General features: G+C 41.0%; 1 protein-coding gene across 3 annotated transcripts in view; it reads right to left on the minus strand.

The window, feature by feature from the left end:
* Positions 1–335: 335 nt before the first annotated feature.
* The window catches only part of rps6ka1 (ribosomal protein S6 kinase a, polypeptide 1), a 53252-nt gene continuing 26163 nt past the window's right edge, over positions 336–27424 (minus strand). The window contains exons 1-22 of one of the 3 annotated variants that reach the window (XM_034111186.2): positions 14346–14480; positions 13416–13469; positions 9463–9579; positions 9279–9360; positions 8222–8302; positions 7995–8074; positions 7729–7835; positions 6736–6773; positions 6128–6270; positions 5930–6000; positions 5709–5797; positions 5549–5613; positions 5128–5230; positions 4735–4859; positions 4271–4396; positions 4040–4129; positions 3661–3819; positions 3362–3523; positions 3149–3225; positions 2932–3049; positions 2691–2828; positions 336–2051 (exon numbers count right to left, since the gene is read on the minus strand). In XM_034111186.2, coding sequence (XP_033967077.1) covers positions 1929–2051; positions 2691–2828; positions 2932–3049; positions 3149–3225; positions 3362–3523; positions 3661–3819; positions 4040–4129; positions 4271–4396; positions 4735–4859; positions 5128–5230; positions 5549–5613; positions 5709–5797; positions 5930–6000; positions 6128–6270; positions 6736–6773; positions 7729–7835; positions 7995–8074; positions 8222–8302; positions 9279–9360; positions 9463–9579; positions 13416–13469; positions 14346–14387 — 2190 coding nt within the window. In that variant the 5' untranslated portion in view covers positions 14388–14480 and the 3' untranslated portion in view covers positions 336–1928. Of the gene's footprint in view, positions 2052–2690; positions 2829–2931; positions 3050–3148; positions 3226–3361; positions 3524–3660; positions 3820–4039; positions 4130–4270; positions 4397–4734; positions 4860–5127; positions 5231–5548; positions 5614–5708; positions 5798–5929; positions 6001–6127; positions 6271–6735; positions 6774–7728; positions 7836–7994; positions 8075–8221; positions 8303–9278; positions 9361–9462; positions 9580–11757; positions 12247–13415; positions 13470–14345; positions 14481–27424 lie in introns of those variants that run through there. The other 2 variants (XM_034111184.2, XM_034111185.2) reach the window with 2 other exon arrangements.

Raw genomic sequence — 27424 nt, forward strand, 5'->3', positions numbered from 1 at the left:
CTAACTGACCTCCTCCACTCCCACTCGCTCTGCTACTACCAACCTCTTGTCCCTCCCCACCCGGACCAACCTCAAGTCCTGGGGCGGCAGAGCCTTCTCCGTTGCTGCACCCACCCTCTGGAACTCATTGCCCCAATCCATCAGTGATTCTTCCTCCCTCACAGCATTCAAAACCCACCTGTTCAACACTGCATTCAACCACTGACCACCCCCCCCCCTTTTCTGTTTTGTTTCTCATAAATTCTCTGTCAAAGCGTCTTTGAGTTTCCTGAAAAGCACTATACAAGTCTCATGTATTATTATAATAAGGCACTACTAAAACAGAATAGAGACAGTTTGTTGTAGCAACTGAATTTTTAATATTTGTAAGATATAAAAATCTTCATCTTTATCATACAATAACATCTTACCATAAATGTAATCAAAAATGGGATAAATTTGCCACCAAACAAGAATTATAATATAACTTTGATCCCTTTTGAGGTAAGACAGCTGGTTCGTAGATTAAGCCACACACGTCTTCCCTTCTACACATGTAGCCCACAGGCTGTTGGGTTTGTTCTTCATGTGTTTATCATGTAAGACATTCTGCCTCACCTGTAGGTCCAGGCACAGAGCTGAAAGCGGTACCTGTCCTGTGATGCCACTTACAATGAGACACATTAACCCTTCTTTAGGATGTCTCAAAATGAGCATCAACACAATGAAAACAAGTTATATAATGTACAGAAACGTGCATGAAAGACACACGACTGCTGAAGGTCTGTGTGGTATGAGCAACCAGTGATTTGACTTTGTATAAGAGGGAGGCTGTGTTGGAGTGCTCAAATAAAGAAAAAGTCAGCCTTTCTACCCTTTCACATTGCAAAATAGAAGGAAAGACCTGTATGGCATTAAGTGCACAGACTGATGTGCTCAGCATGTCTATCACTATTTTTAATAACCTCTTTCTATGGACAAAAAACAAAAGAAACAACAACAAAAGCAGCCAATACAGGAAACAACATTCAATATGCTTGATCCAAGAAACAGTGAAAACAAAAAGACAGGAAAAAAAGCAAATATAGAATTTGAACATGCCACATTGTTCCTTGGGCAAGTTTTCTTTCACAGAAAGCCACCAATTGTACTAGTTTTTGTAGTAATAAAATGAATAGACATCTCAAATGGTTGCCAGCGGGTTGACCGAGCAGAGAAAACAAGAAAGTCACATATCACGTCACCGGACCATGCACATGACCCTGCAGCATCTCACAGAATACACACACACACACGCTCCCACACACACACTGCAAGTCATGCAACTGACACACACGCACGCTCTCTGTAAAACAAAATACAAGCATACATTGACACTAACCAAAACATCAGCATTTGACATTTCTCAGAATCCACATATTCTGGCTGTACCAAAGCCAAAGAGGCATTTATGGCGGAAATGTTTAATATTCATGGAAATAATGCTCTTTCAAAAACATTTAACAGCAGTTGGACAGTACTGTGGTTTTGTGCTGTCGGCACAGGTTGATTTGGCAGCACACCCGGTAATATAAAGCTCATTAACTTTACAAAAAGAACAGGAAGACAGACAACAAAACAGGCAGACAGGCGTGCAGCAAGCTGGATGTCAACCAATCAGAGCAATGATGAGGAGAGAAAACTTTCATTGTCATCTCTAGTCATGCACAAAGACACTCACTCGCACATACACACACTCATCACTTATACATCTGCCAAAAACCTGCAGCCAGGTTTTTTTTTTTTTTAACCCTCATCGCCCCCATCAGAACAAGGAGGATGATCGCAAGTGTTCCTTGGCTGCTAGAGGTGGGTGGACACTTGAGTCCCCGTGCAAATTGACTGGGTGGTTGTAGCCAGGAGGTGCAGTTTGGTCAGTCTCCAATGAGCCGATTGGATGTTTAGAGTCTCTACAGGGAGGTGGAGGGAAGCTTCTTGACGCGCCTCTGAGCTAGGAAGGAGCTCTCGATGGGCTTCAGCTCTGGAGTTGGTTGAGACTTCTTCAGGGCAGAGTAGGTGGCCGCCATCGCACCCTGTAGAATAACAGCAGCATGGTAATTCAACAGGCAACAAACCAAAATGTGTGCATGAAGAAGAAAGCCGTTTGGCGACAATTACAGTCATTTTATGAAAACATTTAAAAAAGGGAAAAACCACAATATAATTTCTATGATGGATTTACATTTTTTGTGAAGACAGACAACAGAAATGACAGTGGTATTGCAAAATAGCACTAGTAGCTCAAAATCTGTGTCCATTGTTATACAATATTTAGATCACTTTGTATTTTGTACAGCATTTTTAGGAAACAATAAATGTTTTACATTATTTATTATTTACCAATATTCAATGTAAACCTGTGAACCCAACTCTAAACTAAAAGTCAACATTAATTAAAATATTCCTCAGCAAAAAGCATATCTATATTACTTCATAGTTACTGCCACACATTGTCGATCAGTTGAATAAACTATATTAACCTGATCGGGATCTATTTTAAGGCTCTTTATTTATTTATTGGGCTCTTAGTAGTAACAACAAAACTCTATGGGGTATCTTTAATTCTGAAATATTTAACTGTGAAACATTGTTATACTGTATCATGTAGGAAAAGAAAATATCCAATCAGTTCTCTGTAACTGATATGTTTTTGATATAAAACATCTTGTTACCTTGACCAGTTTGGGGTCGTGATGAGGGAGCTGGCTGTTGGGCAGTTTGTCTCTCTGGATAATCCAGGGATGTTTGAGGACCTGCTGAGCAGTCAGTCTCTGATGCGGGTCCACATGAAGCATCTTCGACACAAGATCCTAGAAGCAGCACAGAATACATTTAAAACATGTTGACAGAAGGAGACTGGATTCCTCTGAGGAACTTGAGCAAGCAGCCCATCTGTCAGGTTTGGAGTTTCACCTTGGCAGCTTCAGACACTGTGTCCCAGTTGCCTCCAACTAGACTGAAGTGGCCGTTTCCTATTCTGTTCAGGATCTCATTTGGGGTGTCCTCAGGTCCGTTGGCAAATGGAGTAAAGCTGTCACAAGAAAAGGATAAAAATGACAAAGTGAGTATTAAGGGTAGTGATATAGAAAAATGAGTTCAAATAAAAAGAGCTTTGAGTGTTGGTATTCACCCGGCCAGCATGGTGTACAGTAAGACTCCTAGACTCCAGATGTCACACCCTTCATCATAGCCCTGACGTTTCAACACCTGGAATGACACACATTGCCTTTCAATTCAACACAGTTCAAGGTCTTTAGTTTTATCCAGGTCTGAGCAAATGTAGGCAAAAGCTGTGCAGCATTTGCCTATTCTGACCCAGAGAAAAAAGGAGCACTCAACTTACCTCAGGAGCTACAAAGTTAGCAGTGTAGCACGGGGTCATGAGCAGGCCGTTGTTGGCACGCAGTTGCTTAGCGAAGCCAAAGTCACAGATCCTGATAGAATCTGGATTCCCCGACTCATCAACATAGAGGATATTGCTAGGCTTCAGGTCTCTGTGCACCACCTGGAGGAACAAAATAGGAAGTAAATTAAGTGAATAGTTCAGTAGTAAAACAGATAACAAGAGCAAGCCAAGTATAGAAAAAACGGAATACAGTGAAATTATTTATATTATGAGTATTTTCTGGTTGTCCTCCTTACCCCCTGGGAGTGTAAGTACTCCACAGTCTTGGTGATGGTGTGAAGCACAGAGCTGGCCTCTCTCTCGGAGAAGAACTTCTGTTTGAGGATGCGATCCAGCAGCTCTCCTCCACGCATCAGCTCTGTCACCATGAACACCTGCTTACCGTTGTCGTACACCTGAGACACACACATTATCATATCACCATCTGTGACATTGGGCATCGTTTTTGGCTTTCATTGATAGAAATGTCCATAATAACCATTCAGGAAACTAATCACCTGAACCTTCCTTTGGCTCCGTTTTTAGGCTTTAGAAAACCAAGCCTGACACTGAATCACAGGTCATATCAGATTTTACACCAACATGTTTAATATAAGTGCATTTCTTCATACTTACATCCTTCAGTGTTATGATGTTAGGGTGCTGCCCATATCGAAGCAGAATCTCAATCTCCTCAGAGGGGTCTGTACTGGTCTTTTCAATCATCTGTCAATCACAATATATTCTTAATATTACAGTTTTATACAGTATAATATAAAATACAGCCATGATGGTTATGCGTGTAATTGTAACCGTCATCTTGGTTGTATGTCACAGGAATCTTTTTCTAAATATACACCACCCTACCTTAACGGCGTATTCTGTGTTGGTGGCTTTGTGGATACAGCGTTTACAGACAGAGAAGGACCCCATGCCGATGTCTTCCTTCAACACGTAGCCGTCGCTGAACAGCAGGTTCTTTCCGTGTAATTGCTGCAGAGGAAGAAGGGTGATGTTAAAAAAAGCGTGTTGTGCTGAGAGAGTTTATGAGGCCGAAGTCGTACATCTATATTTTTTCAAAATGTTCTAGCACACAGAGTTAACAGCTGTTCCATTCACGCATGAAACAGGATCTGTACCTGTTTATAGGTACCTGACATTTCCTTCCCCTGTCTGTCTTACATAGACCTTGTACTTTTGTCTGTTTCCCCTCTTTCTTTAGATAGCTGTAGTTTGTGTATTCAGTGATAAATCCAACACAGTAAAAGAAAGGACATCTCTTGTTTAAACTGGATCTCGTAGTTCAGAATGTAGAATGTATTTATTCTGACCTGGACCACTGGGTGAGGCTTGACTGGCTCCGCAGACCCTTCCTCGTCCAACAAAGGCGACGCAATGAAGCTAAAGCCTCTGAAAAGCTGGTGAGCTCCGGCACTGGGGGGCACACCGGGGGAGTCTGGAAGATTATAAGGAATGTCAAGGATGGAAAAGAGAAATATGTGCCTTTTAAGAAATGCCATGTTTTAATATGTTATTTCAAGAAGAGCATACTTCCTAGCTTGTGCATTTCTTTACAAACACTCCTATAATAAAGTGTGATCGCATCTTAATGGAGCTGTAACCACAATAAGCATCTTGCATTGACAGGAAAAATATTACATTTTCAATTAACTTCTTTCAGGGTGAAAAAAAAACCAGGTTAACATGCAGCTTGGATTTCTGACCTTTAGGGGTACGGGAGGTGAACTCAGAGTCAAAGTAGAAGGTGTCGTCGGGACGCGCCACTGCTGGTCTGAACGGGGGTTTTAATTCTCGCCTGAAGAGTTTCTAAAAAGGAATAAAATACTTTCAATCACACAATATACTTTAAATTCCACCCACAAAAGTTGTTTTTCCTAAATGAAAACCATCTAATTGTTCTTTTGGTACTTGTGGATTATCTGTCGCCACTGTTTTTTTCAGACTCTCTAAATACGCAATTTTTTTAGAGAGGGTTAGAGATAGTATATTTTCATGAAAATGGGGACATGATCTGTATTTGTGCAAAAGTTGAAAATTCTTTTAAAAAGTGGCGACAGATAATCCACAAGTCCCGCACTTTTTACTCTGCACAATAAATGATATTGTTGACCTTCTCTCACTTACGTTCCAGTCGATGGTGGAGAAGAAACCATGCCGTTTGATCTCCTCTGCACCATCAGCACAAGATCCTGTCAAGAAACACCAATGACGCATATATGAGGAAACAGAGCTGGAGTGCTTATTTTGCCATTTGTGAAATAACTGTTCAGTAGTTGGAACTAACCCATTCTGTTGGAAGGGTTCCTCTTGAACAAAGCCCTGAGCAGAGACTGAGCCTCTGCACTGAGGAACTGAGGCATTCCCAGGCGCGCCCTGCAGGGACAGACAGACGGCAGGTAGCTCCATTTATTCACCTTATATCAAGAGGTTTTTTTTCGTAAATCGCAACAAGATATGACAACTGGCTTCTGTGTTGAAATGCTCCTCCCCCATGAGGATACTCACTTCAGAATCAGGCTCATAGTTTCTTTGCGGTCCTTTCCTTGAAATGGCAGCGATCCAGTCAACATCTCAAACTGGGAGAGAGAACAATAAACTGTGATCATGTACATGTACATATATGTGAAGTAGAAGATGTATTAAAGGAGTATGTATGATATAGAAATACAATTAATATCATTTGAAATAGTGTTTCCTGCTTACCATAAGTACTCCAAATGACCACCAGTCGGCGCTCTGGTCGTGTCCCTGCCTGTTCACAACCTCAGGTGCCATGTACTCCACAGTACCACAGAAGGAATACGCTTTCTTCTCATGATCAATGGCTTCTTTACACAAGCCGAAATCTGGAAAACACACCACAAGATACAGTCAGCACGTCACCGCGCTGCATCAGTGTAGCACCCTACCGTAGAGTGCTTTCTGTTATCATGAATGATTTCCATATAATCAAACATGACCAAAGTGTATCTTTTGCCACTTGTTTTACAGCACTTTCAACTAGTTGGTTAAAATATAATAAAAACTATTTTACAACGCTTTATCTGGTCTGCATTGCCTCTCTATGATACAGTAACCTTCGGTTCAGTGGTGGGAGGACCCGGAAGTCAATAAATGGCGTTGATTATGGACAATTATAGAGATAGATAAAGCAGATAAAGTGTAATAATTAACTTCGGGAACATGTACACGCCCATATGCAGATATCTGGAGTCGGTAAGATAAGGCTGTCACCCCAGTGTGAGTAATGAGGGTCAACAAGGTAGAGGTGTGTCTGTGAGTGTATCGGCAGAAAGGAGCAGGAGACTCACCTGTGAGTTTGATATGTCCCTCCTCATCCAGGAGAATGCTAAAAAATAATATCAATTGTTAGAATCATGAATGTATCGGAAGAGTGTGAACATTTAAATATTTTACTCATTTAAAAAACACGTTGCACATTCTGCTGTAATGAGTATGTAACACAATAATCAGCTTAAAGGCACCTTATTGACTCTTTGATCACTAGTGTGAGGGAAATTGCTGAGGTTGGGGAATGCATATCTACAACCAATGGCAGTAAACATAAACAGTGGCCATGCAACAATAAAGAGAGGACCGCACGCTGAAATACAATGCAGGGTTCAAAACTTAACAAAGCTTTGCAAATGTTTAATGAGTTTGCACTCATAGGCCTAAAGGAAACAAACGCAGCATTTTGGAGAGGAATGGTCATTTAAAATGTTTAGAGTGAAAAACTCCACTGGGTACCTTTTTATAGAAATATAGCAAAATAACTTATCATGCAAAAGAAAGGCTCTGATTTATTTCCAAGAACCGAATAGATAACTCTTAGAATAAAAGTATCTTCAGGGAGCACTCTAGCAGTGATGACAGCTTTTTCTACGAGACCATAGGCTTACATCTCTGTATACATAAATTGTCATAAAGGTTTTTTAGGACAAGATTTTGCTTGGAAAATGTAAAACTGTGCCAATTTTCAAGAATGTTCTTACTGATGGCAGACAATAGTAGTATTGAAATGAAGGCTCAATGACGCTGCAGCTGAAGTCTTAAATGGTAGACAGTAAGTACATTTACTGAAATACTATACTCCTATGCAATTTAGAGATATATTTTGATGCCAATACTTTATAACTTTTACTTAGCAACATTTTCAAAGACCTCAGACTTTTAACAGAGAATGTCTGCATCGTGGCCTAACAACTTTTAATAACAATGATGATCTGAGTACTTTGTCCACTTCTGCACACATGCATTTGTCGCACTTTTTGTGTGTCTAGTATGTCAATTTGTTCTCTTACTTTTCGGGTTTGAGGTCCCTGTAAATGATGCCCAGGCTATGGAGGTGGTCCAGTCCCAACGCCAGCTCCGCTAGATAAAACTTCACATCCTCCTCTGTGAACATCACCTGAGAGGCATGAGACACAGAGAAAGAGAGAATTAAACAATGATTTAATAGAGCAAGATAATGGAGGGAAAAAAAAGATAAACATTTGTCATCAAATAAGATAAATGACTGACAGAGCCAGAGCCAGCAAACAACCACAATCCAATGAATCCCTCTCACCTCTTTGGAGAGTCTGGTGAAGAGATCTCCTCCTCTGAGAAAGTCCAGGATCAGGTACAACTTGCCTTCAGTCTGGAATGCTACAAATAAAAGATACAACATTTACTGGGAAATCAGCAAGCTACAGTAACAAGAACATTACTGGAATTTTAAACAATAAGATAGTAAGAAAACAGTGTCCAGATTCCTTAAAACATTTTGGTAATGAAATCTCCAGGCAGACTCACCATAGTGCAGTTTGACAACAAATGGGTGGTTGACGTCAGCTAGGATGTCTCTCTCCATCTTAGTTCTCACACGGTCTCTCACTGAAGGATACATGGAGGTGCAGAGTTTAGTGTGATTATAAACTTTATTATTAAAAAGTTGGCTGACAAAGCCCTCAAGCATTTGTACTATACTGTCTAGTGTGGTTGAACAAGTTGGTGGTTTCTAGTTGGCTGCCCAATAATGGATCAATTCTTTGCTGATTTAAAATCATAGAGGATGTCGGACCATGTAGAGTTTTAGTTTGAGGTTCTGTCAAAGCTGTCAACTCGGTTCTGATTGATGAGGAAAGTGAAACCATTAGTCATTAGTGCTACAACATGGTAAATGCTCATGCCAAGGAAAATGAAACTACTTTTAGGGGACTGTGTGAATAAAGCTGATGTTTATGAAAAATAATGAGACCACCTGGGTGCATAAGTAGAAAAAAAACGTAAAACCTGCGGTAACCTCACTACAAAACTAAGACAACTACCGTCTCACTTCTACTGCATGTGGTTCTCTATGAGTGACAGGAAAAGATACACCCTTTTATAAGAAACAGACAGGGTACTGCAACTTCAAAACAAGTAATGAGTTTACCACGAAAGCTAAAGAGAAAGCAATCATACATAAACTAAACAAGGTGATGTTATAAAGGGGTATTACATACAGGGCTGCAACACATTATTGTTTTCATTATCAATATCAGCATAGAGTTATATGCTCATCACAATGTCCTGAATCTTAAAGTACTGTCTCGAAATCTGCAAAAAATGTTTGAGAAGAATTTGAAACTAGCAATAATCAAACTAGTTGTAGATACATTCTCTAACACCATCTTTAATCCAGGCAATGATGGGGAACATATCCGCTGCAGAGCAACTCTACGGCATGTTGTAGACTAAACTTAGGTTTTCAAAGGTAAAGCTGGGGTCAGGAATTTCAAGCTTTTTGTGTTTATTAGTACATTTAGACTAACCAAGTCAGCCTTTTAAACCATCCTCTGTGATTGAACACTTTTTAAGGCTAATGTACCTTTCAGCGTGGCCTTCTTGAGGACCTTCATGGCGTAGAGCTGGTTGGCATCGGGAGCGGTGACCTTTCGCACCAGGAACACCTGCAACAAAACAACAACAAAACAACACTCGGTTATATTAAATAAGAGGTTGAGCGCATATTAAAATTGTCCGACGAAGAGAGCGAAAGAGACAGGATTTACCTTGCCAAACGATCCCTGTCCCAACACTTTGAGCAGTTCAAACTGAGAAGCATCAGCCTTCTCTGAGCCCTCCTTGACCACATGGGTAATGTTGATCTCTTTGATATCTCCATCTTCCTGCAGAGTGCAAAGCAGAGGGGAAACGTTTAATAAACCAGTCAGTATTCACAAACAATGGCTAAAACAATGTGTTTGTAAGGATTGTGTGAAAAGAACATGTCAGAGATTGTTTGCAGAGCCAAAAGAGAAGTTATGTCGTAGGATATTTTCTTCTACTGTAAATAACACTATCAAAATAAAATGCTTCATAAAGAGGAAGCACGGTAAGAAGTGAGATGTACGTGTTGTGTGCGAACGAGTGATAACATCCAGTGTTTCGGAGCAATGTATTGCTGTTTAAAGTAGTTTCTGGAAATGATACATTTCAGACGTAATGTAATGTAAAATGCTTCCTTCATGTTTATGTTTCAGGGATTGAAAACAAGTTGTATAACCTCAAGAACCTTCTCGGGTATTTACAGGGTGGAGCACTGCCACTGCTGCCACTCCAACACAAAAACACATAACGCTGACCGGGTGTCAACCTCACCCTCAATTCACTTCAGAAAAACAACAAAGACTGGGTGTTGTTATGAGAGCAGAGAAGAGAAAGGTTTCTCACACTGCGACTACAACAAGGCAACACTGTAGTTACATGCAGGGAGAATATTAAAATGTAACTGAGTGGTCGTGGAGTAACTATTCCTTCTCCTGAAGCCTCACAGCTACTTGCAGAGAAACATTTCAAAATCTGGAACAAGAAAGTAAGGCAAGTTTATTTATATAGCACTTTTCAACGCAAGGTAATTCAAAGTGCTTTACAAAAAATGAAAGACATTAAGCATTAAAAAAGAAAAGCTAATAAAATAAACATTAAAAGGAAAAATACATGGATAAAAGTTACAGTGCAGTCTAAAATATGAATAGTTCAATTAAACATTAAAAGAAAAATTACATGGATAAAAGTTACAGTGCAGTTTAAGATATGAATAGTTCAATTAAAAGCAGCGACAAAAAGAAAAGTCTTCAGCCTGGATTTAAAAGTCGTCAGAGTTGCAGCGGACCTGCAGGTTTCTGGGAGTTTGTTCCAGATATTTGGAGCATAATAACTGAACGCTGCTTTATCATGTTTTGTTCACAGAACAGGAGTGATGTGATCCACTTTCTTAGTGTTAGTGAGGACTCGAGCAGCGGCGTTCTGAATCAGCTGCAGCTTTCTAATAGATTTTTTAGTGAGACCTGTGAAGACACCATTGCAGTAGTCGAGTCTACTGAAGATAAAAGCATGGACAAGTTTTTCCAAATCCTGCTGTGACATTAGTTTTTTAATCCTAGATATATTCTTTAGGTAATAGTAGGCTGATTTAGTAACTGTTTTAATGTGACTGTTGAAACTCAGGTCAGAGTCCATGACTACACCTAGATTTCTGGCTTTATCTGTTGTTTTGAACATTGCAGACTGAAGCTCAGCGCTAACTTTTATACGTTCTGCCTTGGCTCCAAAAACCATTACCTCAGTTTTATCTTTGTTTAATTGGAGAAAGTTCTGACACATCCAGTCATTGATTTGTTCAATGCACTTACTCAGTGTTTGAATTGGAGCATAGTCTCCTGGTGAAATTGTTACGTAAGTAGGACATCTTGCCTGTTCCACCACTTATTATCCATGCAATGCACACCATATGAAATGCATGTCAAATACCATTAACACCTTTTAGTCTGTAGTTGTGTACAACATCATTTATCAGGTTAAAATAACACATATTTGCTTGATTCCCCTTCTCCAGTTTCCCATGAGCAATGTGAAAACATAATTTCTGGTACTGGGAAAAGCGTTATTTACAGTTTTCTGAATATGTATAGATAAAAAGAGTGATCAATTCACCCAGACATACAAATAACACCGAAAATAGTCATAAGTTGCCACACTGAAGTACCTACAAATAAAAAAAGGACTGACAAAACCTAACATTCTAAAGTTTTAACAATTTACTGTAAGCAGGCGAAACCACAGGCCACCATAGGATTTTATTTGAGAACAGGAAACCAGAGTTGGTTTTTGAACATGCAAGCTCTCAGCTGCACCTCGTTTCTAAACCACCACAGAACAACAAGCACTGATCCTCGTTTGCACTTTGCAGCTTTAATACATCTCTTCCACCCTCGTTCATTTCAAAATGACATTAACAACTCTCTTGAGACGAGTACTTAGAGTTAATCAAGATGCCAACACACGTACAGTAGGTATCACTTTACCGTCCAGTGGTTCCTCTCTGCAGGTAAAGTGTCAGGGCTGTTGCCTGGTGCAGCTGTTGATCTGTTACAGTTCGGAGGGCTGCCAGCCAAGGCTTTGTTCTTTTTGGAAAGGTGGAAGGTCAGAAAGCGGCCCAGGTAGGCGAACTTGCTCTTGTCCTTTTCCATCTCAGCATTGCCAAAACCTCTGCATCATCTTCCTACCCATTTCCACTAACTGTCTAACTAACTGTCACATTTGATTAGCTCCGTGTGCATTAAGTGCACATGAACAAATCTCTTTCCTTTATCTATTTCCTCAGAAGCAGCCTTCTGCTCAAGTATAATCAACTCTTCATCTTCTCTGTTATTATCTCCACTGTCCTCCCTCTCTCCATTGCTCTGTGCTGGTCTGATGAGCCCTGTGTGTCCTCAGTGAGTGACTGCAGCTGCAGTGAACTGGAACCAAAGCGGGCAGGAAGGAAGAGCCTGCTCTTATTCTCACAGTCCTGCACCCAAAAAGTCTCTCACACACACACACACACACACACACACACACACACACACACACACACACACACACACACACACACACACACACACACACACACACACACACACACACACACACACACACACACACACACACACACACACACACACACACACACACACACACACACACACACACACACACACACACACACACACACACACACACACACACACACACACACACACACACACACACACACACACACACACACACACACACACACACACACACACACACACACACACACACACACACACACACACACACACACACACACACACACACATCTGCGGGTAAGCGAGAGAGATAGCATTTTAGGTAAAGAGAGAGAGGAAGAGAGTGGAGTTAAAATTGAAACAATAGAGAAACAAGATAAAGAATATGGAAATATGGTTGTGTCTTTCTGCTGCACATATCAAAAGTACTCGCATGTTACAATGGCATTAACTGTGAATCCGTGTTGATTTAACCCGGCTCCATGTGATCATGACACTTCACCATTGTAAATAGATTTGAACGCAACTGTTTTTTTGTGGTGAATACCTTTCACTCAAAGCTACATGCTTTTACCCACAATTCAACAGAGTAGAAGCTAGAGGAAAGACTATGAGCTGTCACCTCTATGTGTTAGGACGATTCAGACGACTCACTGCCTGCAGATGAGATATTTTCCGGTCTGTGGAAAGGCATGTCCCTCTCTTTCCTCTCATGTAGTCCAGTCCTGCTTATCCTGCCCCTTAAAAAAAAGCTTACACTATTCCTTAAGTGCCCTCTCATTTACTTCCCCCCCCCAAATATTTCACTTTATTGCGCTTTGTGCAGCAAATACCACTTGAACAATGACAGTGCATCCAGTGCGTCAACCTCTCTCTTAACCAAACAGTATCATAATCGAGCTGTTAGCAGAGCTACGTCACGTCATTGCAAACTAAGAAGAGGGTGGCGTGAACATTTTGGAATTGAAGTTTCAGAGGGCAGAGACAAAAAAGGCAAAAGTGTTTAAGCCTGCAGTGGATAACATGTTACTAGATGTGAGCAACATTAAGCCTGAGTGTGCTTGCTTAGCAGAAGAGGAGCTGCAGATCGAATATAAAGCGGCTGTACAGGAGATATGACCAGAACTTACCTGATTTCTAATATTGGCAAAGTCCCTCTCTTTCCAGGTGATATGAGAATCTTTCTGGGAGGGGAGGATTGTTGTGTTGGAGGTTAAAAAACGTAGGTTACAAAAATAATAAGTGCTTTAAATACATTTAAATATAAAAACAAACTATAGATAATACAGATTTACTTGACATGAGTGCACAAGTATTCTTGAAGGCATCGCATTCAAAACAAACATTCACACAAGAGGTTAGAAACGGGTCAGATGGTGATGGTTGCCACACAAGTGACAGGAAGCTTCTCTCCACTCCTAGTTCTCTCACTTCCTCTTTTCTTTAACTGAATCTCGCTTCCTTCCTTCTCGATCATTTAAACATGTATCTGCTAGCAGTAACTGCTGCTCAGATGCGCTTTAAATATCCCCAATGTTATCTGACTGATCACGATTGAAAAGGTACTGGGAATATCTCAAATGTAGAAGTGATTACATGAGCTAGTGAAGACCCTCGAGGCTTATCTTACAGTTTAAAGAGTAATTAACATAGTGCAAAAGGTCTTTTTCTGCTTTAAACAGATTTGTATTTGGACGTTTGCATTTAATTTGGTCTATATGATTATTTAGTGCAACAACGCACAGGATAAACACTAACTGAAACAGAAAGTGTTTTTATGGATTAGCACTGCTTTGTTAATTGATAGCACATGTAGAATACAAGGAAAGCAGTTTAGGTTCAAATGTGCCGTCAAACGTAACTATTTACAAGGTGTTTTAGGGTTAGAGGAGGATAAATACATCCTCCTGCATTTCCGTGCACTTCACAGCCACACACACACACGTCTCCAATCCTCAACACATCCAACCCCCCCGGCACCACCCACACTCACAAAGACGCTCACTTCACATCGACTAGAGGTTAATGACAAACAAACACGAACTCAAGCTGCCACTTGCCTCTCTTGTGCGGGTTTTGGTGTGAAATATGAGCCTCCACATGTCCAGATCTGTCCATGTCACTAGTGTCAGTAGATGTGTGACACGGTTAGACAAATTAACAGCCTCTGTGTCTCAGTTAGCCAACACCTTCTGTATGCAATACCACAATGACTGATACAATTTGCACGCACAGAAATAGGAAGTTAAGTAAAGTTATGAAAATGGATATGAGCAGCAGACAGAGTGGTTTTGGATGGATATGGGATGATATGAACTTAGAGCTGCAGGCTCTTGGAAAGCATATTCTCATTGGGAATCAAACGCAGCTTTGGCTGGGGGGGGGTTGGGAAAGACACTGTGGCAGTAACAGTTCCAGACAAGTCTACTCAACTACTTTAGGCATGTGTATGTGATGTTGACTAAAAGAGAGCTTCACTTTGTATAATTAGGCATTCTTTCTGATGACACAATCCTCTGTTGGCAACAACAGGAGTTCCCAGAGAACGGGAGGAAATTGATTGCATGCTAAAATAATGCTCGTCAAGAATCAGAGACTTCAGAGAGAATGAAAATCCAGTTTGAAGATTGAAAATTACTTGGGACTCGGTTCTGGCTAAATAAAAACATTGGTTGTCATTAAAGTAAGAGCTTGCGTTGCAACTCCAATAACTTGGGTATTTTTGACAGCTCCAAAGAATTATCAGACAGATGTGGTGTAATGGTATTTGATAAACACCAGGGGCCAGTAGTACAGGTCTACAGCCAGGACAGCACTCCAAAAAAGAGGCCCCGAGATAGGAGCTATAGCCAAGTAAGGGCATGTTAACCATGTTAGCCCACGCCTCCTCCAGAACACACTGTTGGGTTTGACATTAATTACAGCATGATGGACAAAAAGAGGGACAGAGGGGGAGCATGCAGGGTTTTGAAACCTGTCCAAACACAGCAAAGGCTGCACAGGTTTAGACATTTAACTAACATGCTTTGTCAACGTAAAGCAGTACACCATGGCCCTCACCAGCTTTCTATGACCCTAAGGTTTAGAAGACTAGATGTGAACAAAGTGAAGTACATACATAAAGAGGGAGGGAGGGAGGAAGCGCTGTATATTGGCATGAAGCGTAGAAAGAAAAAAATCTCATTCGGACTGCGAGCCAGCTGAAAAAGACAAGACAATTACAGTGCTTGTCTCACTGTAGCCTCTACTTTTTCCTGGGAAATGAGACCGGAGGAGCACCTGGAAGTTTTCAAGAGCATGACAGCTTAGAGGTGGAGAAAGTGAGAAAGTCCAGAGTGGAGACAGCAAAGATGACTAGTGAACATGGAGGAGACAGTAGTCTAAACAATCCAACCAACCAACCAACCAACCGTGTCTCAGTCTCATTACTATGAAAACAAATATCCTATCTCCACACACACACACACACACACACACACACACACACACACACACACACACACACACACACACACACACACACACACACACACACACACACACACACACACACACACACACACACACACACACACACACACACACACACACACACACACACACACACACACACACACACACACACACACACACACACACACACACACACACACACACACACACACACACACACACACACACACACACACACACACACACACACACACACACACACACACACACACACACACACACACACACACACACACACACACACACACACACACACACACACACAACTCTGAAGTCCTATCTCCTCCAGAATGACACTTACTTTGTTCTCACCAGACCTCACTAATTGACTCATGCTTATTAACATTTAGAACCGCAGATTGCTTAAAAAACAAATGCAGATTAAAGCACCTTTTTCGAAGGGATGGCCTGGTTGCCCTTTACCTTCTTTTCTCTCTCCATCCATCTCCAACCCTTGGATGCACTCCAACAATCATTTATAACCGTTTTACTATCCATTTCACACTAAACACCCTAGAGAGTAATGTATAAGAGACAATAACAGAATCGTTTGAGATCTTTTAGGTTGTGAGATGATGAACATTTTAGAAAGAGGTAGCTTGAACAGAGAAATGAGTGTCTCCAGCTCTGTATGCAGAGATGTAAGAATGTTGAGCTTATTAAAAAAGGGTTTGTGTATGTGATTGTCCATACAAATGCGTCTTTGTGCGCATGTGTGCAGACAGGCACGGACATCTGTCAGGGAGAGGCAGGAATGTCTCTTTGTTTTTGTCTGGAACTCTGTCCTCTCTACCCCTTTATTAACTCTGAAGGCAGGTACCAAAGAAACTGGCCACATTTCAGAGGGCAGAGCTAACTCCTTCGGATAGTTTATTTCCTGTCAGCCACAGATGACAAGTTCCTGAGACAAGAGATGAAGGGAGGGAAGGAAGGAGTGGGTAGAAGCAGTGCTGCAGATGGACATTTAACCATTCCCAGAGCAATCCTAAGACATCATGGTGCCTTAATAGTAGCTTAGTGTGGGGCAGAAAGAATGAGAACTGATTTAAAGGCCATCATAAAAGAAGAGACCAATGGAGAACAAAGAAAGTTCAGGTCAAGATTCAGGCTGGCTAAGACCTGTAGTACTCATCCCTCACGGTGATTATCTGTGTATTAGCCAAAGATTAGATGAGAGAAGCTTCAACTAAATGTATATTACATTGTATTAAAATGACACGTGTGACTTGAGTATAAGAGACACTTAAACAATGAGCAATCAGTTCTCCTTTTAGTACATTACATCACAACAACAGAATATATTTTTTTAAAGAGTATATAGTTTGGTAAATGGTTTAAGTCAAAGGTTATTTTAATTACACATCAGTGGGATGAAGTGGAGTTGATGTGGTGGTGGTGGTAGACATGCACTTACATTAAATCATGTGGATAATAAACTGCTTTGGTAGTTGGAAGAATTCTGCTCGCCAATTTCATAGGGACTAAACTCATGCTCATATTGGCATTCCTACCTCTCACACTCACCATCCATCTCAGCTGAGGTGCCCTTTTAACCAGTAGAAACGGATTTCTGGTAGCTCATTCTGTACACTACACTACATCACCTTAATCCAGCATGTTGTTGTTAGTTTATTAGGAAGAAAGCGTCTGCATTTTTGACAATATTGAAAACCATACATTCGGTATTTCTAAATACCCTCGTATTCCAAGCACATTGATACGGCCTGAGCCTAGAGGTAACATGTGTTGATATTTGACCCTTTGGTGGATTGGAGGGCAGGGCTGTGATTAATACCCATCCTTGTTTAGCAGACCATCTGTGTATCTATTTACAATCATAGCATCGATGCACTACAACCACACAAAGTCAAAATACATCATGATTTGTTTAAGAAAAACACTTGATTCACAAAATATTACTACACTGACCAAGCTGACCAATACACTGATCATTGAATGACACCAGCAAATGTTTAGTGAGTAGGAAATCTTGACAAAGATTTGATATCAAATGTTATAGACAAAGTTATGAGGAAGTGACAGGATTAGCATGGATGCTACAGGAAATCCTTTGCTGGTACAGTATCTGTACTATTAATATCACTAGCAAAGATAGCGGTAAGATGATAGGCTATTCAGCGCCAGGCCACAGGCTGTAATGGACTTTTGTAATATCCACAGCAGCAGCGATGGTCAATAAATAAATAAGTACAAGAGGGACAAAAATGGCATGAGGGGGTAAAAGGGAACAAAAGAGAGAGGGACGAGGGATGAGGGAGAGGAAGAGAAGAAAGAGTGGGTGCTGGTAATATAAACAATGATGTCATCATAGTTAAAGCTGAGCTGGCTGACTGCAGTGAAAATGTGGAGTACTCTACATCACCATGCATGGAATACAGAGCAAGACCTGCATGTACACAGAGTACAACCCATAAACCAGAAAACAAACACATCACATGAGCAATTCTCTTTCCGTCACCCCTCTCTAATTTCTCCATCATCGTGTAACCTTTCCCACTCACACAGCTCTAACTCCTCACACCAGCCAATAATAGCAGCTTCATATCTCGGTCAATACTTCCTACTTCCTCCTTCTCGTGGTTCTTCGCTTTCCTTAAATATCGACCAAAGCTCTTGCCAAATGCCCCCACTCACAAACACACGTGGGCATAAATCAAAACACTGGCGTAGGCCTTTTTCCTGACTTGTTGTCTTTAACACTATTCACAACCTTGTGCCTAGTTCCTAACACAACCAGACTTTTTTATATATTAACTCCACTGACTGCAACACTTGAGATGAAGACATTTGTGGCAAATATTTAACCAACCAGGCAGCCAAGCTTTCATTATTCTCCACTGAGGCCAGATGAGAGGAACTAACCCCTCCTGTTCTTCACACTTCACCATTAAAGGCAAACATGTAACCGTCTAATCAGTGCTGTAAAAGTTGTTTTGGTTTGTTATTGGTGCTAGATCCCGATGCAATATGCATTTTAGGGTGTACGATAGATTGGAATTGATAAACATGAACATGTAAAAGTTAACTCCATGTTTTAAGCCCCGAGTTTGATCTCCACCATCTCCCGAGGGAAATATCTGGCTTCATTAGCTGCCAAATGCTCAACTATGTTCACCAGCAAGTCATTATCTGTGTCTGTCACTATAACAGGGTTATTCAAAGCTTGTTATCCCCACACAACTGCCTGCTGGGGCTTCAATAAGGTGGTGTGACAGCTGATAAGTGAAGTTGGGGGCCGTCAAACTACAACGAAGAGCAGAGGGAGTTAAAATGCGGCTGCTGCTAAAGGGAGTTCAGAAGTGAAAAATGACTTGTCCACTCGCCAAAGCTGCCGGAAATATGAAAGATGCGGCCAGCAGGGACAACAAGTATTTGGCTGGTGAAAACTTGGAGCCCTGCCTTTGGTCATAGCCAACTCTGTTAAAACAAGTGTTAATAAAATCCATCCTGAAGCCCAGAAAGGGTCAACTCATTGTTAACATTCAGGTGCCAGTAATACACAGAGATGCCAAAATAGGAATGGCTTCATCTTGGAGGAAAACAGATCCATGTAGTTTTCAGTTGTCAATAAATGTACTATGAAAAATGTTGTTGTTGATGAAACGTTGCATTTCATGTTCTGCATATTACACTGTTGCCATGGTAACCAATGCTAAAGGTTAAATGCTCTGGGGCAATGCTAAAAACTGCTGAGAGCGAGAAACAGATCTAGGGAGATGGATAGAGAGAAAAGAAGGCAAAGGTTTTATTAAATCAAGAGAGAAGAAGAAAGGGCAGATAAGAGATAACACCATCAGTATCCATATTAATGAAAACTTTAAAAGATGAGTAACTGCTTGGTACATTTTCCTTAAATCGACCCTGAGAGGGAGAAGCGGGAAACTATGGCAACTGTGTCTGTCTCCAACTCCAAGCATCCTTTTTGCAAGAAAAGAGATGATACAAGAAGCAAGGCCATACACTCAGAAAGCAATTTTCTGATCGGAAGCGTTTGAGACGATGCTTTGAAGTACAGCTACAAGCCGTGTAGGTGTGTGTGATAAGATATGATTATGAATGAATATCCCTTACAAGAGGACCGTTGATGAGTGAGTGTTTGTTTTGCCCCTGTGTGTACTGTATATGTGCCATCATAAACCTTTTTCTTCCTGGCGGCACAAGTCACAATCAGGGTTTAGCAACGGCAAGGACAACTAGGCCCATAGCAGCCATGAATGGATGGAGGAGGGCATGAAGTGAATAGATGGATGGATCATAAGTCGGAGGGGCATCTGGTTCAAGTCTGCTAGGTTTGTAGTCTGTTCCTGCATGATGAAGCACTCCGATATTTGGACTGGAAGTGCACAGTCCCGCCGCATTCATTCACAAAATCCCTCTTTGGTTTTGTCCTATGAGCGTTTCAGTCATAAATCTACATCAGACTGGCATAACACACTATTACACACATTATATGGTACTGTGAAAAAATATTGATATCTAACGTAGATAGTTTTTTTGTCATTTCAACCATCAATCTATACTGGTATAACGACAATGCTCACCAAGTTTACTGCTGAGATTAACTAATACTCGATTCTTTAGCACAATTTTGATATTTGAATGCCAACTTATAACATTATATTAGCCAATTAATTCTTCTTCTTTTTTTCAAACACTTTTGACCCAGATACACTGTGAGCCAAACATTGAAGGCAAGGCAAGGCAAGTTTATTTATATAGGCAATTCAAAGTGCTTTACAAAAAACGAAAAACATTAAGAAAATGGCATTTAAAATTAGTCATTAAAAAGAAAAGATAATAAAATAAACATTAAAAGAAAAAATACATGGATAAAAGTTACAGTGCAGTTTAAGATGTAAATAGTTTAATTAAAAGCAGCGGCAAAAAGAAAAGTCTTTAGTCTGGATTTAAAAGTAGAGTTGCAGCGGATCTGCAGGTTTCTGGGAGTTTGTTCCAGATATTTGGACCATAATAACTGAACGCTGCTTTTCCATGTTTTGTTCTGACTCTGGGGACAGAAAGCTGACCAGTCCCTGAAGACCTGAGAGATCTGGATGGTTCATAATTTAGCAGTAGGTCAGAAATGTATTTTGGGCCTAAACCATTCAAAGCTTTATAAACCAGCAGCAGTATTTTGAAATCTATTCTTTGACACACAGGAAGCCAGTGTAAAGACTTCAGAACAGGAGTGATGTGATCCACTTTCTTAGTGTTAGTGAGGACCCCAGCAGCAGCGTTCTGAATTAGCTGCAGCTTTCTAATATATTTTTTAGTGAGACCTGTAAAGACACCATTACAGTAGTCCAGTCTACTGAAGATAAAAGCATGGACAAGTTTTTCCAAATCCTGCTGTGACATTAGTCTTTTAATCCTAGATATATTCTTTAGGTAATAGTAGGCTGATTTAGTAACTGTTTTAATGTGACTGTTGAAACTCAGGTCAGAGTCCATGACTACACCTAGATTTCTGGCTTTATCTGTTGTTTTGAACATTGCAGACTGAAGCTCAGCGCTAACTTTTATACGTTCTGCCTTGGCTCCAAAAACCATTACCTCAGTTTTATCTTTGTTTAATTGGAGAAAGTTCTGACACATCCAGTCATTGATTTGTTCAATGCACTTACTCAGTGTTTGAATTGGAGCATAGTCTCCTGGTGAAATTGTTATGTACATTTGTGTGTCATCCGCATAGCTATGGTAACTTATTTTGTTGTTTTTCATTATCTGAGCCAGTGGTAGCATGTAGATGTTAAAGAGAAGAGGCCCCAAGATGGAGCCTTGAGGTACCCCACATGTCATATTTGTCAACTCAGATGTGTATTTACCTACAGAAACAAAGTTGTTTCTGTCCTTTAAGTAGGATTCAAACCAATGTAGAACTGTCTCCGAAAGTCCCACCCAGTTTTCTAGTCGGACGAGTAATATGTTGTGGTCAACAGTGTCAAACGCAGGATGAACTTCACAAGAGGACAATCATTCAGGTTATAACCAGTTTCTCAGGTTAGCCTGATGCCTTATGCTCCTTGGTGAAATAAGCTAAAACAAAACAAAGCTTTACAACATATTTGTGCTTCATCTTCCCTCATTACTCCCCACCATGCCATTAACAACAAGTTAGTCACAAGATAATCGGTACATCCACACAATTAGCTACTCATTCTGCATTTGCTGAGTGTGAACAACTTTTTCGAGGAGTTAGGGAATATAACATAACTAGAGAATGCAATTCCTGAAGAAATTGCTAGTGGGAATGCTTTATGCTGAATTGCTATGCTAAAATGTAATGTGTAAGAAGAAAGTGAAGAATTTAGATTGAAATGATACATGAACACTGGGGGCTTGAATGTGTGATGAGAGAAGAAAAGAAAGTGAAAAGGCTTGGACAAGCAGCAGAATATTTTAACTACAAACTTTTGAACTAACTTGATGGCAAATGATCTGTCGCCATGCCAACGGCATTTGATGACATCCCATAATACGCTTAGATGCGTTTATGGCTGCATCGTTACCAAACCTGTGAAGTTTTGGGCCGTTTGGAGCATTTTTACTGAAGTTATGAGAAAACTGTGTTTCATGGTGAGCATTGTGTTGCCATGGCAACAGCATGTCCCGTAGATGTCTTCATGGCTGGACTGTTGGCACACATGTGAAGTTTGAGCACTTTTTGATTCATAGGAGTTATAGCGACATCATGTTTTATGGCGAGGGATACCCATCCATCCATGGAAACGGCATATGATGAAACCCCATAATTGGCGTAGAGCTGTTGAGGCATGGACCAGTGATATACAAGTGAAGATTCGGGGACGATTGGACCATGTCCATTGGAGTTACTGCGACATCGTGTTTCATGGCGAGTGGTCTGTCGCCATGGCAACGGCATTTGATGACACCCCATAATACGCTTAGATGCTTTGACGGCTGCATCGTTACCAAACCTGTGAAGGTTTGGGCCATTTGGAGCATTTTCACTGAAGTTATGAGAAAACCGTGTTTCATGGCGAGCATTGTGTTGCCATGGCAACGGTATTTGAAGAAACTGGACCGGTTAGATGCGTTGATGGCTGCATGTTACCAAACCTGTCAATGTGACATCATCGTGTTCCATGACAGGTGTTTATATTTGAGCTAACGACGACAGCTGTGTGTCACCAATAATGTATAAAATAGGTGGAACATGTTGAAGTCAGTATGCAGTCTCCATCAGACAGAAAATAATAGGCTCAGACAGTCTGTTAAACACGAACACCTGTGTGTTATGACCAGTGTTGGGTGTAACGCGTTACAAAAGTAATGGAGTTACAGTAATATATTACTTTTTGCTTTAACGAAGTAATGTAACGCACTACTAATGAAATGTGGGTAATATATTACCCGTTACAATGCTCAGTAACGCAGTTACAACACATTTCAACCCGAAATTAAATGGCGTTTTGTTTTTTAAGAATGTACTAACATAGCGAGACATTCCGACACCAGACAAATTGTGCGGATAGATTAGTAAAGCTAGTGTGTTTACCCTTCAGGCTTCGCGTCAGGATCTTCGGGGCAGTTGAATGTTATTCACCCTCTATTCAAAAAAGAGAACGGAGCGAAAAATACAAACAACAAATTGTGTCAGGTGCGCGTGACCTGCTCCGCTGTGCGTGCATCATTTCCAAAGTGCTTTCACAGCAGTGACACACTGTGGATAATCATTTATACGAAAATGATTAAAGCAACCATCACTAAAACGCCAGCAACACTGCATCTACTGCAGACAGTAGCAACGGGTCAGATGGGGACATCACGTTACCCTCCGTTGTGGACACTAGCTTACTCCCGCCTGACTCGCTGGCCCCGGAGCAGCAGTCTTCGTCTCCCAAAACTACGGCCCCTCTGCGGCCCACAGGTGCCAGCCAGGATACCACGGCAAAACAGAGCCTGCCCAGGTATATCTAAACAAGTACCCGCCTGTACATTGGGGTTAGGCGGTCATTTTGCAGCTCGTGGTATAAAAATAGACACAGGAATATTCATGTGAAAATAGTGCCATATTCTGCCATGCCTGTAGAAATGTTGGGTCAAAAATAATGCATACAATAGCACAGATGCCTTCACCATGAATGGCTACAAAAAGATCTCATATCCCAAGCTCATCAACAAGCTAATGTTGCAGCTGAAATATTCTCCAGGTCACAAAGTCAACCTCACATGATGATGTGATACCAGTTTTCAAGCACAGTAACTATTACTATCTTCCCAGAGTATATGATGGGACCAAGGTGATGATTTAGTAGGCTACATGGTTTTAATAATACTTTTGCTTTTCAATGTTTGCCATTTCAAACCATGAGCTGGTTTAAATAATATGTGCCTTGATTTACAATATCTTCTCATTTGTTTTATCAGTACAGTTTTGAAGCTTTTGTGCATAAACAGTCTTTGCCACAGTCCACTTTGGACTATATGAAATATTTCAGGATTGCACTTTTCACACACTTAAAATGTTCTCACTTGCTTGGTTTCAAAACATAACAAATGCCATGATCTGTTCATTGGGGACCATCAATGCTATTTTTCATTGCTGTTGCCGGCCACTATTGCTCATGTAAACCTACTACTGCTGCGCCCCCTGTAATCTCAGAGGCACCCGGAGTCATTTTGTTCTGGAACCGGGCCTGCACATGGCCATATACTAAACAAACTACCGAGCCCATTCCGTGTCCTGTTATTGTTTACTTCCTGTCTGCCTTCTTCTGGTGATTTATGTGACGTCCAGCGCTCCGTCTTTTAACCTATTTTCCTTTCTCTTTCTTGATCCTCCTTAGCAACCTTCATTATAGTCATTGACAGTGGTCTGTACTGTATTAACAATGTGTCACATGTTAAGAAGTTACAATCAGAATTGAGTATTCAAGGGCCTACACAGTTGTTATGCTATACCACTTTGCCCTTCACTGGATGTATAATGAGCTACACTAAACCACATTTTAGCATTTAAAATAACTAGCCATTCTTTTGCGGTTATTTTGGTGAAAGTAACTCAAAGGTAACTAAAGTAATGTAACGCATTACATTATAGAGACAGTAATATTGTAATGTAACTTATTACTTTCAAAAGAATACTTTCGGGTTAATAATGTGGCCTTTTTAGCAGTTTAACTAAAGGTGTGCGGCTGCTACCGTGAGGAAATATCAGCCTGAAATTACAATGGGCTTTAATGGAGGCATGTTGAAAGTTGTTGTCACTTCATGCCCTCAAGAGTCAAGAGGCATTTTGTTTAATTATTTTTGCTTGATTATTAGTAATTTTTCAAGCTACGAGATGTTTTCCTACGTTTGTCATGAAAAATTATGTCTCAGGAATGTAGGGTTTGGGAATTAAGGCAAATTTCAAACTGTACTCCACTCTAACTCTGACATCACGCACTCTGCCATAACGAGCTGCACAATGTTAAAGTTAAAATGTTAAAAATGTGATGAATGATGGGCCATATCTCTGGAATTATGAAAGTTATGAATGAAAAAAGTAATTGCCATCGATTCCCGACCGAGCTGAACGTTTTGATGTTTCAACGGAGTTTCTGCGATGTGGAATGTAGGAGAAGAAGAGGGCCAAAATAACAGGCGGAATAATAAAGAATTTTGTGCGTAGAAGAACAGATAGTGACAAACAATGGTCCGTACTGTATGTGTTAGAAAATCCAAACATCAGTGTCAAGACCACAAACACAGAGTGGTATTATAAAAACCATCCTTTTAGAAATGTTTGGGATCCCCGTATAAATGAATGTTTACAATCTGTTTGCTTTTCTCATTGTTCATCTTTCTTTCCATGTTGGTCTTCGTTTGAGCAAAGTTGCTGTGTGTCCAGATTCAAGCCTCGACTTTGCAGAGTACAAAGTTATCATGAAAAATATACATTTTGGCCAAAAGCACCAACAATATGCCTTTATAACCCTGAATCTACATGTAATGATTGCTTGCAGCACAATAGATGATATTGAGCTAGTCAAAAATCTCTTAATGGACAAAAATAAAGATGGTTTAGCATCCCATGCAAACAGAGACACGGAGGTGAATCTGTGGTTGATGGGCAAGAGGAAGGAGCAACAAAGGTTATATTGTGTACAGCAGAATCCAAAGATTTAAAGCCCTGTTGTAGCACAAAGGCAGGCTGGGTAATTGGGCTGTAAACCATCCGTGTGTGTGTGTGTGTGTGTACTGTATGTGTGTGTCAACCAGTACATCAGGTCACCTAAACTGCCATTGATGTTAGTTTCTGGTGATGACAAACTCAGATTAGAGGATAATATCTCTCCACACACACACACACACACACACACACACACACACACACACACACACACACACACACACACACACACACACACACACACACACACACACACACACACACACACACACACACACACACACACACACACACACACACACACACACACACACACACACACACACACACACACACACACACACACACACACACACACACACACACACACACACACACACACACACACACACACACACACACACACACACACACACACACACACACACACACACACACACACACACACACACACACACACACACACACACACACACACACACACACACACACACACACACACACACACACACACAATATCTGAACAACAAAGTGGTCAAAAATCATTTTCTTCATTTATTGGAAACATTTTCATGATCGCTTTTTTCGTTATTTAAGAATGGCGTTTATCTTTTTTGAGAATGAGTTCTTATTTTTTTTAACGTATTTGGGTCTACAACAGATGATACAAATGTTTGTGTCAGTGAATGTGTACTAACAGAGGCGGGGGGGGGGGGGGGGTGTGGAAATAACGGGGACAGAGCTGGCTGCTGTCAGACGATCAGCTGTGCAGCGTCATCACAAACGGACGTCGCTTCAAGTCACGTTCCGGAGGAAAGAATGTCCCATTGCTCTTAAAACTAATTTCCCTGCGTCTCTCCATGCTTCCCTGGTGGGAGGGACTAGTCGCAGGGAAACGACGCAAGTGAGGGACGCAAGGAATCCATTTAACCGAAGTGAGAAGGGCCCAGGGTCACTGAGTTGAAACCATGTGAACAGTAGTCTGACATGGTGCCAACCTACTGCCTCAGGTTAATGGCTCAGTGAAACCATGGGAGGGACAAAGGTGGTGCTACAAACCAAGTAATAAGCTTTTGAGTGTTCACCTTTTTCTACAGCATGTAAAAAGCCAGAGAGAAAGATAGAAGTGTCAAAAACCAGAAGATGGCTCATTAGTGGTACAGAAGTCCTCTCCAGGAGCAGAACACACACACACACACACACACACACACACACACACACACACACACACACACACACACACACACACACACACACACACACACACACACACACACACACACACACACACACACACACACACACACACACACACACACACACACACACACACACACACACACACACACACACACACACACACACACACACACACACACACACACACACACACACACACACACCCCCCCCCCGGGGCCAACAGAGGCAATCATAATAAGGTCTGTTAGTTACTGCAAAGAATAATTA

This window comes from Pseudochaenichthys georgianus, chromosome 22, assembly GCF_902827115.2.
Source record: "Pseudochaenichthys georgianus chromosome 22, fPseGeo1.2, whole genome shotgun sequence".
Lineage (NCBI taxonomy): Eukaryota > Metazoa > Chordata > Actinopteri > Perciformes > Channichthyidae > Pseudochaenichthys > Pseudochaenichthys georgianus.